The sequence below is a fragment of the Cryptococcus depauperatus genome, chromosome 1, assembly GCF_001720195.1.
Source record: "Cryptococcus depauperatus CBS 7841 chromosome 1, complete sequence".
Taxonomy (NCBI): domain Eukaryota; kingdom Fungi; phylum Basidiomycota; class Tremellomycetes; order Tremellales; family Cryptococcaceae; genus Cryptococcus; species Cryptococcus depauperatus.
In genome coordinates, this window is record NC_089468.1 from 215322 (window position 1) to 228195 (window position 12874).

The following is a 12874-nucleotide window of genomic DNA, read 5'->3' on the forward strand; positions in this document are numbered from 1 at the left end:
AGGCTATATAAAATTCATCCACTACACCAATGTAAGGCCGCCAAACAATATTGCCATTCCTGTTGCTCCAACAAGCCATAGCAGCTGCCCCATGCCACTGTTGAGACCGGTAACTTCCATCTTTCCCAAAGCACCACTTTTGCCATTTGTACCGTTACCAGAACCGTTAGCATTGGAAGAAGCATTAGGTTTGAGAGATCCAGTAGTGTTTATCGATGGGGATCCGGAGGATCCTCCCAATACACCTCTTGAGCCCGAGGCAGAACCAGTTGGAGAGCCAGACACAGTACCCGACGCAGTCTTGGTTCCAGAAAGAGAGACAGTTCCTGACCCCGACTTCGAGCCAGCAGTGTTTTGTTGAGATCCACCGGAAGAATCTGAGTTTGTTGCTGTCGCCCCGCCCACCGCAGTAGGTGTCCAAGTGGTAAAGCAACATTGTCCGTCTTTGGTTGTCGTTTTTTCGTCTCTTTCGGCAAGCCATCTTGCAATCAGTCGGTCGCCTCCATTTTCGCCACCCAACGCGGCTTTAGTGGACGATTGCACAGCAGTCGTTGAGGATCCTTCGCCAGTGGAAGAAACAGGAGTAAGCATTCCTGAATTTCCGCTGGAAAGCTGCACAGCTACAGGACCGCTTGCACTGTTGCTAGACATCTGTGTGACTCCCACTTGCTCAGTTTTACCACTATTGCTTCCATCTTTCGAAGTAGATTCTGTTGCTGCCGTGGTTGTAGCACCACTATTACCTGGGACTTGAGTGGAAGCCGCGCCATCAGTAGTAGCTGTACAGGGCACGCAAGTCTGAACTGCAACCCAAGACGTTTGAGCATTATCTCCGCCATTACTGCCGGATTTTTGGGGCGACGCCGTTTGACCGTTGCGTACGCTTGAACCGAGCTGACAATTGCTGACAGGGGGTATTGAGGGGTTTGGAACTGGTGTATTACCCTGTAGCTGATTAGCATTGCAAGGATCCCAGAATACTCAGACTTACTTGTGTATAAGTTTTTCCGTTGACGACTCCAGGAGGATCGCCATCGTCTGCCTCGCAATCTTGATAAACATTATCCCATCCAACTCCATTGGAAGTGAAGAAATAACATCCCATCTCATCGTATCCTGCTGGACAAAATTTAGGATCGCCAATACATGCTCGAACGCAGAACGTGTTTGATGAGATGAGTGTCTTTATCCACAAGTCAATCGATATTCTCTGGTATCAGTTGAATGCAAGAACAAGACGTACGACCCATGAGTTTGCAGCTTTATTGTCATCCGTGACATACATGGCAGCTCCATCAGGCGTGTTTTTGGAGCTATCGAACTGGCCCCCTTGATCTCCTGGAGCAATATTGATGTTTGTGAAATCGCCACTATCCAAAGGGAAAACAATTACCCATCAGCATCACACGGGGGCTTTTGAATGTGATAAGATGTAATGAGCTCACCTCCCACTGACTTGTATCCAGTTTTTTGCCTTGACATATGTCACTCCCTTCAATGTTCCATCAGGTATAAGTCGGTTCCCATGTTTCGGATCTGTACACCACGAGACGACATTGAGTTTGGTGTCTGAAATTTTCGACGACCCTTTGGGAGGGCCAAGAAGGCAAAAGTTGGAGTGAGAGACTAGGTACATTGCGCGCGAGTTAGAGTCTTGATTTGGCTATTGGCATTTATCAGCATCGACGGGAAATATGGTGTGAAATAAGGATATGAGATGGAGAAAGACAGTTTAGATCACATACATCATTTCGGCCTCTCAATCTCTCTCTCTCAACTTCCACTCCAGCCTCGGATCCCACAAATCGTCGCATGCCGACCGCATGCGGTGGGATGTATTGTCCGCTAGCCTGCCGAAGCAGGATGAGCAGTAAAAGCAGAGGGGTTGAACGTGCTAGGCGACGAAGTTTTGGCATCTTTGTGATGTCTTTCTCCTGGATCTTTGCACTGAGTACTCTGTTTTGTGGTCAAGTTCGCTAGAATGCAAGTTTGGAAATGAAGTGGTTTGGTTTGGTTTTGTCGGATATGAATAATATTGTAATATTAAATGTCGCTCGCAGAGCAGAGTGAATATTGTCAGTGAACAAAAAGAGATTGTATTTGTGAATTCCGTCTACTCATTACCCTCCTACATCTCCCTTACCCTCCTCTTCGTTAACTGTGGCAATGTTTAGCATCTCAAACATGGGATAAAGGAAAACATTCCTATCCTTTGTCTCCTTGTCTAACCAAGTACCCTCCAGTTTCAAAGGTATGCTGAGAGGAAAAAGAATAAAGGATGTGATGGTCAGCTCTGTTTTGCGTAGTGTTAGCAAATCTTTCGGCTTTAATTGAGGCTCAACGAGGCTGTAGTTGCCGTTGTGTCATCTGAAGAAACTGTATACAAATTTAGGATCTTATTGCGTGAGTTATAATTAGACCGCTTTACAAGACCGAAATAGCTCAAATAATCCAAAATTACATAACCTTTCAAGACCCACCAGTTTTACTACACATCGTTATCCCAAAGAGATGAAGGTTAATCGTATTGTATCATGATTTGCCGCCAGATAACCAGAGCTGGATTCGTCCGCTAGTATTGCCTCCCAAAACACAGCCAATAATATTAGGATGTGATGTTGTCACTGTTGGAACCGCGGTCACTCTAGAGTAACATATCAGTATTACCTCCCACTTGTATAATATCGAAAGCTCACGCATCCGTCCAGAGAGCACAGATTTTCTCTCCACTGGCACTAACAACATCCAAAGTCCTCTTCATGTTTCCAACCGTGAAATGTGGCATATAATCCATATTTAAACTCCACTGAGCTCTTAAAATTGTTAACCACCTTCCGGTTTGACAATTGTGTTTAAGCGTCTTGGTAGGATTGAAAGCAGCTGAAGGGAGAGGAGTGTCTAAGAGGAGAGATTGAGGATTAACGTTGAATATACGTAAATTATCGTCGTAACTTGTTGTCAAGATTCGGCGACCCCAAGGATCCCAGTAAGCACTACTACAACTCTTGCCATGTTGCCACTTGGCTCGCATGAGGCCTCTTCCTTTAGCAGACCCCAAATACTTGACAATAGCATCATAATCTGTTTCGTGTGTGGGATTGGTCTCTGGCAGATCAAAACCATCCGTGGCAGTTGGTGGTGGGGTTGGTAAAAAGTTGATCGGAATAGATAACAAGTGTCGGGTGTCCCAGATACGAACATGTTGATCGTTCCCTGCAGTACAAACCAGATGAGGCATTAAGGCTACAATCTCATTAGCAAGTGTGACAAGTGAATACCACATTAACATACGATTCACGCTGATACCACCCAGCTTTGCACCTCTCCCTTCTTCTTGGACAACCCATCTTCTTCTCCCATTTCTTCCCTCTCGAAAATCACAATGGCTAATTCCGCCGTTTTTGTCTACTATCCAAGCCTCTTTCCCGGAAGGAACCAAATCAAAATGATTAACCAACATATCTTCGTTTTGAAATGCGAAAAGTTCAGTAGATTTGAGCGTCGCGAAATCAAGATGGCGAAGGGAACAATCATATGCTGAAGAAAAGAGACCGGATCCATTGACGGGATCTACTTTCATACAAGATATTGAATTTTTTGCATGAGCTTGCACGCGCCAGATTATTCCTTCTTGATCTTCGTTTTGTTGTACACCATTAGTATCATCTTCCATCTCTGGATTGTCCATAGGGGGGCCTAGCGCGTCCCAGATACCAAGCTGACCATACTTGTCGCCAACAAAAACAAGAGTTTTTGATCTTTCTGGGTGGACAACCATACTGAAGACTCTTTCGTTCGTGACTTTGGCATTGGCTTCAAGACGCATGTTCGTGAAGGCGTCTTTAAGCCTTTGTACCTCTGTAGAAATTGCGCCATGATCAGTATACGATTCCTTAGCAGATGTCGACATTGGTGGATAAGTCCTTTGGTTGGACAACTTGGAAATGAATTCAAGGTAATCTTCCTAATTAACATAAGTATCAAATACAAAAGCAGAATTTAGACAGACCATCTCTTTAATTTCAGTCTCAAGAGTTTCTTCGACCATTTTCCCAATATTCATTACCTTTGCCCGTTCTTTCCTATTGACAACTCGCAAAACCTCTCTCTCATGCTCTTCCTCCTCCAATTTCACCTTGAGTTCTTCCTCATCTACTTCCTGACCTGCCAACCTGCCCGATCGCCTCCTGGGGCCTTCATCTGACGGAGCCGGTGGAGCTTTACGTTTCTTGACTGCAGGCTTGATTTTGACTTTAGACGAAACTGGTGGAGATGACAACGGCACACGATTGGTAGGCTCTAACCCTAACGAGTCGAGAAGAGCCCTGTTTTCAGCAATCGTATTTTGTCTTTCAATTTCACTATCATTCAAATTCCATCAGCAAACTGAGCGAAACAATGCTCATATTAATGAGATTTGAGTGAAGCAACGCGTCGTGACATGGCAATGGAAGGATTTACTAAGCTGTCTCTTCGTCCATTCCTCGTTCAGTCTGTTGAATAAATCTGTTTATATAATAAAGAAGTTACAAGTAGTCAATAAAGTGTTTTACTCAAGAATGGAAAGATGAAAAAGAAATACAAATTTAATTATTTTTTGGCGCGACAAAACATTACCATTTCAGGCTTTGAAAGCTTCCCAAGACTAGCCCTTTCTTTAGCATTAATTTTATAATTTTATATTCTAATCATTTTACAAATAAATATGCCATGATATCTGGAATAGGTATTGACATTCTTTCTCTTTCTCGGTTTCATAGCTTTGTGGCTAGGCGAGGCGCCGAAAAGGTTGCAAGAAAGATATGCTCTCCGAAAGAGTTTGAGCGGTTTAGGAAGATTGCTTCTACTAGGCAAGAAGACGTTTTGGATCAGCAAGTTCAATTCCTCTCTTCAAGGTAAGCCTATCATACTTTCTGGGGTCTTGGTAGGATCTGACCAAAATGCAGATGGTGTATCAAGGAAGCAGCCTATAAATCTCTCTCTGGATTACTTCCAAGTTCACCAACCTTTAAAACATTCCAGCTCGTTCATGCTTCTACCGGACAGCCCAGACTGGACATTGTTCCCCAAGAAATTGCAGCAAATTATGCCTTAATGCCGACCTTGTCGCACGACGCTGGCGTTGTTGTCGGGGTGGTGGTATCATTGGACAAAACATTCAAACAAGCAACTCAATTCAACCAAGGGCTTGAGTCTTGACATTCGCGAATGAAATGATTGAGCAGTTTGTACTTTTGGCCAATATTAATTCAAACACGCTGATGGAGGTAGCCGCTGGAGCATGCATAAGTATCCAGCTCTATTGAAAATAAGCAATCGAAAGCGAAGGTCAAACAAAGCTATAAACAGATCAAAGGTGAAATAAAGACTACAAGCTATCGCTGGCACAACGACATATATCAACAACCCTTTGTGCCGAAATTCGCCTACAATCCGACCAGATGTACTGAAAGAATGAATAAAAAGGGCACTCAAGCCTTCTTAATATTCTTCTTGGGAGCGACCTTCTTGGCACTGGCAGCCTTGGCTATTCTCGCTCAGTTACAGTCGCTCAGGAGGACAATCATACGTACTCGCGGGAGCCTTCTTCTTGGTCAAAGAAGCCTTTTTGGTGGTAGGCTTCGCCTTGGCAGGAAGGGCTTTCTTGGTTATGGGTTTTTTGGCTGGAGCGACTTTGGCAGCAGCAGGCTTGGTGGCCTTGACGGGTTTGGCGGCAGTCTTGCTAGAAGTCTTTTTTGGTACAGCAACCTTGGTTGCAGTCTTTGCAGCGACGGGCTTGGCCTTTGTAACAGTCTTCTTCTCGACAGGCTTTGTGTCTGGTTTTTCGCCAGCAACCTTCTATATATGGCTTCAGCGCTGATTCCTAATTTGTGAAGCCGCAAGACACGTACAGGGGCAAGTTTTACCCGGCCGGAAGGTCCACCAGGCAAGGCGAGATGTTTGCTCTCAACGCCGCGCTTAATAGCAGAGCTGAGGTTGGTGGTATGACTGGCAGAGCTCATGTCAAGCTTGTAAGTGTCTTCGATGAACCTTCAAGACGTCAGCTCACGCCTCAACCTCAGGCATGGCATTTGCTGCTCAGAAAGCCTGCCTCGATAGAGTGTAAATTGCAAACAAACTTTTTGATAGTGGGACGAGAGACACCCTTCCTAACATCATCTGGATGAGCCTTGACGGCTTCCTGTTGAATGAGACCATCAGCACATGCCAATCAATAAGCTCGCATTCTGGGTCGAAAAACATAAGACAACCTTGTTGCGCTCATTACCAATAGCCCATAAAGCCATATACGCATACACAGGCAATCCGTGGAACGCTCAACTTCCAAAATCAATCGATGGGTGATGAAATGTGTTGTGGCCCACAAGATGTGTAGATAAGAATCATCTGGCAGGCCTTTGAAAAGATGCCGCCAAGTGTTTACTACCAACGACCCAAGATCAACAGCAAGACGCAGAGCATCATGCCGTCAATCGCAACATATTTGAACCACGAAAAAAATCCATGGAAAGAGGAAAAATAAGGCAGAGGGTTTAGCGACTTGTTTGTTCAAACACGCCACTCCGCCGCCTTCGTCCATCGCCAATCACGTTCCAGGCAAAAGAGCCATGCACTGCAAGGTCAACATGCAAGCACAAATGCTTGCCTTTTATCTCTTTGTCAAGTCTCAGCTTTCAAGAGAGCTGTGGAAGCAAGAAAAAAACCAAGAGCACCTCATCCCCTCTTATGCCGCGGCTTTGCCACAACCACTCCACACAACCCGTCTCGTCAAACCAAATACTCACTTGAATCATAGCCAAAAATGGAGGGTGGGACGAAGCCTTCTTGGCAACAGTGGTAGTCTTCTTGGTGGGAGCCATAGTGAGCAGCAAATATCTAGTAAGCAAACGTAGAAAGCTATCGGTGATGAGATGGTACAAGAGCTAATCGTCAGCTGCATTCTTCCACCTCGTTTGAAAAGCTAAAGTGTTTTCAAGCCTAAACAGGACCAGTAATCAATCAGACTCACCTTTGACTAAAACGTTGGGATTTCGATATGGAAAGGTAAATAAGAAAGAAAAGTAAAAAAAGGGAGAAGAAAGTTGTGGCCGATATTGCTTGTATTTGTGAGGGGCAGATGACACGAAAGGGACTTGGTCAAAACAAATCCGCCGTACCTTACACGTCACACTTTTTGATAATTTTTTTCTCTTGATCTACCTAATGCATAAAAAAAATAAAAATAACATTTAATTTCTAGAGCATAGGGGCTACATTAATCGCCAAGTCAAAATGTATAAAGTGGTGATGTGGAATGAGGATTACTGGTTAAAGCAAAAACAGCCTTTTTCGAAGGCATCAGATTTTTCTTATCGGGTTTGAAATGGCATTTGTTTTTACTTTTTGAGGATATTTTTTTTCTGAATAGTTAGAGTGGGCTTTATCGATGCCAGTGGCTGGTGAGCTGCCTTGTATTGCGCTGGCATGCTGACTTGGAAGCAGAGCCAGAGTCTCTAGTATAATGGATGAGATGGTATTCTGACGCTGTCTTTTATCCACTTGTCAATGACGTGGAAGCTTGTTCTTTGACACTGAGTTTGGGTTCAAACGATATCTGGAGATTAATGGAGATACCTTGGAGGCTATCACAGTCTTACAGAAAGGCTTTTTGGACCTGTTGAGTGGCCTGGGTTATTGGTATACCATCTGGAGGGAGAGAACCCATTGCAGGACGTATAACGGTTTCTTGTCTAATCTCAGATAGCAGACGCTGTACAGGTCACTTTCAGTAGCTGGCTAAGAGCAATTGGTGTCCTCGCCGGGTTAATGTGTCTAAAGGCGGGATATATATATACCTCTTCAAGGTCGCATAACTGGATGATTTCCATCATCGCTTCAAGCTTGCTACCGCTTGGAAAACGTCATACCAGCCTTCCGCCTAATAGCACATGGCAGCTGAAGAGGTTCTACACGTTGTTTTCCAATAGCTTGTATCCTTGCTTTGTTCAAGGTGGAAGAATCTCAATGGTAATCCAAATACTCTTTCAAATCTTAGTTTGTTTGGTTCCATCTCCACCTCCACTTCATGTTGAAACGCGCTTTAGGCACAGTTGCGGACGTGGCCACTGGTCACGTGACTTTATGACACATGCACCCATTGTCCTCTTGAATTTAAAGACGTAGACAGAGAGATAATAAATATATCAAGAACAACTATGTCTGATATATTTCGAAAATCAGTCATGAACAAGTTTCCGCAACTTATACCGACAAGGGCACCTTGGGCTGACGAACCAGCGGTAGAGGGAGAAGAGCTCGAAGAGCTCGCAGAAGAAGGCGACAACGTTGGTGATTTACAACCCAGGTTTATTGTCTCTTGTTAGGAGATAGAATGATGCTCACCAGCTATGGGAAAGCAAAATCATGCGCGCAGGCAAGCTCATTGGACAAGATTACTCGCCTTTGTCTGCCGCCGACTATTTTGCCCAAGCATTCCAGGTCGAGCCGACCAATTCGCCATGTACTTTTCGAGCTTACTACACCCCTCCGGTGGTTGCTGAAGGCTCCAAAGAGACGTCTCTCCCAGGTCCATCAGGCCTCAAGGCTAGACAGCAGAGTAATCCTAATGGGACAGTGCTGATATGTCATCATGGCGGTGGAGCTAGTGCTATGAGCTTTGCTACGCTGGCCAGAGAGGTTGAAAACGCAAGCCGGGGGGAAATGGGGGTGCTGGCCTCTGACTGTCGTGGACATGGTTGGTTTACTGCTGCTTATTGTTCAAACTGAGCTGAAATGGTATCAGGCAAGACGATGACAAAAGGTCCTAAGGAAGCTGACACTGATTTATCGCATAATACACTTTTAACGGACTTTATCGCCCTGTTAGAGACTGTCTTTCCCAGTGCTAAAGAGTCGCCCGATTTACTTGTGAGTGCGCCTCCACTACTGTCACGAAGCTCATCAAAAACAGCTGCTTGGTCATTCGATGGGTGCTGCTCCAGTTCTGAGTGCTATTCCTATTCTGCAACAGAAGGGGTACACGATACCAGGCGTCGTTATTCTTGATGTTGTCGAAGGAACCGCCATTGAGTCACTTCCTCTCATGAATTCCATTATAAGCAAGCGGCCCAAGTCGTTTAAGTCAGTGGTGGACGCTATTCACTGGCATGTCGCTTCTAAATCTATTCGAAACCCTGAATCAGCCCGAGTGTCTGTTCCGCATATCATCGTCCCCGATAAAAATGTCTCTGGCGATAGAACAAAAGTACCACAAGTTTGGAGAACAGATCTGATGGGTACAGAGCCGTATTGGGCAGAATGGTACAACGGTTTATCAAAGCGATTCTTGGAAGCAAAATGTGCCAAGTTGTTGGTGCTTGCTGGTCAGGAGAGGTTGGATAAAGAGCTAATGGTTGGGCAAATGTGAGCTATCTTACTTATTTTCTCTAATCCAAACATTGCTCAAAGATTTCTAGGCAAGGTAAGTTTCAGTTGGAAGTGATGAAAGATGTGGGACATTATCTACACGAAGTACGTATTCCAAGTTCTTTGTACATTGTTTTCCTAACAGTAAGTAATACAGGACAATCCAGCTGCATTAGCAAGCACATTGGTCACTTTTTGGCGTCGCAATACTCGTGTTTTGGCCTTGCCTCCTAAAATAGGCGCCCCTCATAATAAAAGCGAGCCTATTGAAGTCAAACTAGTTGGGCAGCAGTAGATGGCGCATAACATAACAGAGTATTAGGGTAATGATACATGTAAAAGATACAACACCATGTTATAAACTGTACTTAGGTGACAATAGAGCGAGGAAACTCAGTGGCTACGATTCGCTTTCTTTGGCTTGGGAGTGGACTCCCAGTCGTCTTCCCAAAAAACTATCTCTTCTTGGATTGCATCTTGACAATCTCCCTCCAAATTGTTTGTATCTAGCGTCCTCTTCCCATTCCATGCGGATATCTCCCCTCTCAATTTAGTTAGAGGCGTCGGAAAACCCTTAGAAGGCTGAATGTGTATTGCTTCTAATATAACAGGCGGAAGAGGGGCATACTGGCCAAACGCATGAAACTATCATTGTCAACTTATTGGCTCAGTTTCCGAAACATCTGGCACACCTTTTGAACAGCCTCGCTCCCATCTTCCAGCCATCCCACCACACTAACCCATTGACCTTTGCGTAGACTGAGAAGCTCTCTGCTTATATCCCACGCCTGCTCCTTTCCACGCTTATTCTCTGTGGTCTCTTGAGCGTTATTGTGAACTTCATGTTGCGAGGCCATGCTATACTTTCTCATCGAGCTTAAAGAGATGTCTTTGACTGAAGGCGAATTAGCAAGAAGAGGAACTGAGAGATCAACGAGTAAAGTCGGATACTGAGAATTCTGTTGAGGGGAATGCGAACTAAGGATACAAATAGCCTTGCGTAGGTTATAATGAAGAACTCTGTTAATTTCTATCAGTGTTTTTCAGCTGCAGCAGGGTGAATACACACTGTCCTATCAGCCGCAATTTTCTGCCTCTGTGGTTGATATTTACGAGGTGTAAAGGAATGAGCAGCGCTGGCGGGATTGCGTCGTTGTTGTATGCTGGCCCAGGGCGTACATGATACTCTTGGAGTTGTTCGATAGGCTTCCCAGAGTCTGTTGAGCCATTAGGCATGAGTAGTGCCAAAGTTTGCTAGCTGCTTGATTAAACAAGGAAAGATAAAAATTAAAAACAAAACGCAAAATAATTGGCCGACTTTATTATTTTAATCGACATTAAAAAAAACTAAAAAAAACCTCTCTATTCATAAAACCAGCTTTAGTAGAACCTTGATTACTGTCAATATCATGCACATGTTTGTGGATGATTTCGGGTTGATACACAAGGTGTACTGCTCAATTGGCCTCCAGCATTGTTTGCATTATCACGTACATCTCAGACGGCGTCTCTTGACCAGAATCCTATCAAACTCTCAGCTTCCATATCAAGCCACCACAGGCTGTATCAGAGTGATGTTGTCACCCTTTAGCAATATGCGACCTATAATCACCCAACAGATTAACATCCGCATGCTTGATGTCTTGAAGACAAGTTATAAGCGTGCCACATACCAAGTTCTCTCCGTGGGGGAATCTCCTTCCCGGATTTTGCGCCACAGTCATAGACTTCCTCTGCATCGTCCAACACCAAGTTCATAAACTCGTCGAATCCCTATACGACAGTCGCATAGCTGTTTAGTATCCCATCTTCATGATATTCGTTTGCCAGGACATACAATGATGTAGGCCTCAATACGGAACTCAGTGTTATCGTACAGCCATACTGTAACGCGATTGTGCTATATTGCTCTTCAGCATATACTCTTTTGGTAGGTTAAAAATAAATGCCGACCTTTTGAAGGTGGGAGAAAATGATGTTGATGGGCTACAGATAATTTAACATTTGATAAAGCTTTTTTCAGTCAGAACAAGGCTTACCTGAACCATCACTTTTCGTCCAGACATCTTGACTAAAATTTACTTATTTTTTATGCTGTAGTGATAGATGCAAATGATATATGATTTGATTTTACTTTAACGACACAAGGGGATAAGAAGTTGAAGAAAATATGTTACGTAATGAATTATAAACACTTTTTAATTCAGCCTCCATTTTGGATTGGGAACTTTTTTCTCTTCTTCTTCCTTTTACCTTAAGCAAAAGATATGACTAGAAAGTACAGAATCAACGTGCCATGCACTTCAGCAAACATTGGCCCAGGATTTGATGTCTGTGGAATTGCTCTATCGCTCTCACTGTCTCTTGTCGTCACCATCCCTCCTCCTTCTCCCAACTTTGACCCCTTGCCCAAGATTGTTTACACTGGTCTTGATTCGGACAATGTTCCTCTTTCTCCTTACAAAAATCTGCTAACCCGTGTCGCTCTGTATGTACTGCGGGCAAACAACATCAAGAATTTTCCCCCAGGAGTCACCATTGAAGCCCACAATGAAATTCCGTTTGGCCGTGGACTTGGATCTTCGGGAGCAGCAGTCATTGCTGGTGTTTTGCTGGGAAATCTGTTAGGCGATCTCAAGCTGCCAAAATCTCGCCTTTTGGATTTTGCGTTGATGGTAGAGCGGCACCCAGATAATGTCACAGCAGCTCTCATGGGTGGATTTGTCGGGTCATACCTTCGCGAACTTTCTCCTGGAGATATGAGTGCTGCGTCTATCCCTCTCGCAGAAGTACTACCCGAATACCCGCCGGATGCAGGGCCTGATTGGGGTGTCGACCCTCCTCAGCCACCGCATGGGATAGGACACTTTGTTAGATTTGGATGGGCAAGAGAGATCAAAGCTATTGCTGTTAGCCCAAGATTTGAGCTGGCTACTGCTAAAGCAAGGGGAGTGTTGCCAGATAACTACTCTAGAAAGGATATGGTGAGTCTGTTTGGCTAGATGATTCGACTTCACTGACAGTCGTCAAGATTTTCAATCTCCAAAGATTAGCTGTTTTAACTACTGCTTTGGCACGATCACCGCCAGACCCAGATCTCATCTACGACGCCATGGGTGATCGTGTTCACCAACCTTATCGTATGACTCTTGTATGTCTATGGTCATATCAGTCGATTTGAACATTGGCATGCTAACCGATTTCGGATAGATTCCAGGTCTTCCTACAATACTTTCCACTCTCACACCCACCTCACACCCCGGCCTTCTTGGTATTTGTCTCTCTGGCGCTGGCCCTACCATACTTGCTCTTGCTATAGACAATTTTGAGAACATTGCTACTGCTATTGAGAGAATATTTAGAGCAGAGAATGTGCTTGTTGATTACAAAGTTTTGGACATTGATGAGAAGGGCAGCGTGGTTGAGGAAATCTGAACATAGTAAACACGATACAGCTTGGCAGAATAAC

The 12874-nt window shown here is 44.4% G+C and overlaps 8 protein-coding genes across 8 annotated transcripts; 3 read left to right on the forward strand and 5 right to left on the reverse strand.

Annotated features, from left to right (window-relative positions):
- Positions 1 to 21: 21 nt before the first annotated feature.
- Positions 22 to 1916, reverse strand: L203_100085 (uncharacterized protein; the record flags this gene model as incomplete). Its single annotated transcript, XM_066209552.1, has 5 exons — positions 22 to 945; positions 992 to 1183; positions 1244 to 1370; positions 1446 to 1663; positions 1746 to 1916. 5 exons carry the CDS (start codon positions 1914 to 1916, stop codon positions 22 to 24), a joined length of 1632 nt encoding a protein of 543 aa, XP_066065649.1.
- Positions 1917 to 2532: 616 nt separating this feature from the next.
- L203_100086 (uncharacterized protein) lies at positions 2533 to 4481 on the reverse strand (the record flags this gene model as incomplete). The annotated part of the gene is made up of 5 exons (XM_066209553.1): positions 2533 to 2644; positions 2697 to 3243; positions 3292 to 3964; positions 4010 to 4361; positions 4462 to 4481. 5 exons carry the CDS (start codon positions 4479 to 4481, stop codon positions 2533 to 2535), a joined length of 1704 nt encoding a protein of 567 aa, XP_066065650.1.
- Positions 4482 to 4710: 229 nt separating this feature from the next.
- L203_100087 (holo-[acyl-carrier-protein] synthase) lies at positions 4711 to 5199 on the forward strand (the record flags this gene model as incomplete). The annotated part of the gene is made up of 2 exons (XM_066209554.1): positions 4711 to 4895; positions 4947 to 5199. 2 exons carry the CDS (start codon positions 4711 to 4713, stop codon positions 5197 to 5199), a joined length of 438 nt encoding a protein of 145 aa, XP_066065651.1.
- A 272-nt stretch (positions 5200 to 5471) lies between these two features.
- L203_100088 (uncharacterized protein) lies at positions 5472 to 6860 on the reverse strand (the record flags this gene model as incomplete). The annotated part of the gene is made up of 5 exons (XM_066209555.1): positions 5472 to 5527; positions 5574 to 5838; positions 5892 to 6030; positions 6120 to 6181; positions 6786 to 6860. The coding sequence occupies 5 exons, from the start codon at positions 6858 to 6860 to the stop codon at positions 5472 to 5474; spliced, it is 597 nt and encodes a 198-aa protein (XP_066065652.1).
- A 1335-nt stretch (positions 6861 to 8195) lies between these two features.
- Positions 8196 to 9700, forward strand: L203_100089 (uncharacterized protein; the record flags this gene model as incomplete). Its single annotated transcript, XM_066209556.1, has 6 exons — positions 8196 to 8344; positions 8397 to 8734; positions 8783 to 8907; positions 8951 to 9402; positions 9456 to 9510; positions 9563 to 9700. The coding sequence occupies 6 exons, from the start codon at positions 8196 to 8198 to the stop codon at positions 9698 to 9700; spliced, it is 1257 nt and encodes a 418-aa protein (XP_066065653.1).
- A 98-nt stretch (positions 9701 to 9798) lies between these two features.
- L203_100090 (uncharacterized protein) lies at positions 9799 to 10641 on the reverse strand (the record flags this gene model as incomplete). The annotated part of the gene is made up of 3 exons (XM_066209557.1): positions 9799 to 10050; positions 10098 to 10425; positions 10475 to 10641. 3 exons carry the CDS (start codon positions 10639 to 10641, stop codon positions 9799 to 9801), a joined length of 747 nt encoding a protein of 248 aa, XP_066065654.1.
- Positions 10642 to 10951: 310 nt separating this feature from the next.
- On the reverse strand, positions 10952 to 11471 carry L203_100091 (uncharacterized protein; the record flags this gene model as incomplete). The annotated part of the gene is made up of 5 exons (XM_066209558.1): positions 10952 to 11007; positions 11079 to 11178; positions 11243 to 11305; positions 11359 to 11391; positions 11445 to 11471. 5 exons carry the CDS (start codon positions 11469 to 11471, stop codon positions 10952 to 10954), a joined length of 279 nt encoding a protein of 92 aa, XP_066065655.1.
- A 201-nt stretch (positions 11472 to 11672) lies between these two features.
- On the forward strand, positions 11673 to 12840 carry L203_100092 (homoserine kinase; the record flags this gene model as incomplete). Its single annotated transcript, XM_066209559.1, has 3 exons — positions 11673 to 12389; positions 12437 to 12556; positions 12616 to 12840. 3 exons carry the CDS (start codon positions 11673 to 11675, stop codon positions 12838 to 12840), a joined length of 1062 nt encoding a protein of 353 aa, XP_066065656.1.
- Between the last annotated feature and the right edge of the window lie 34 nt (positions 12841 to 12874).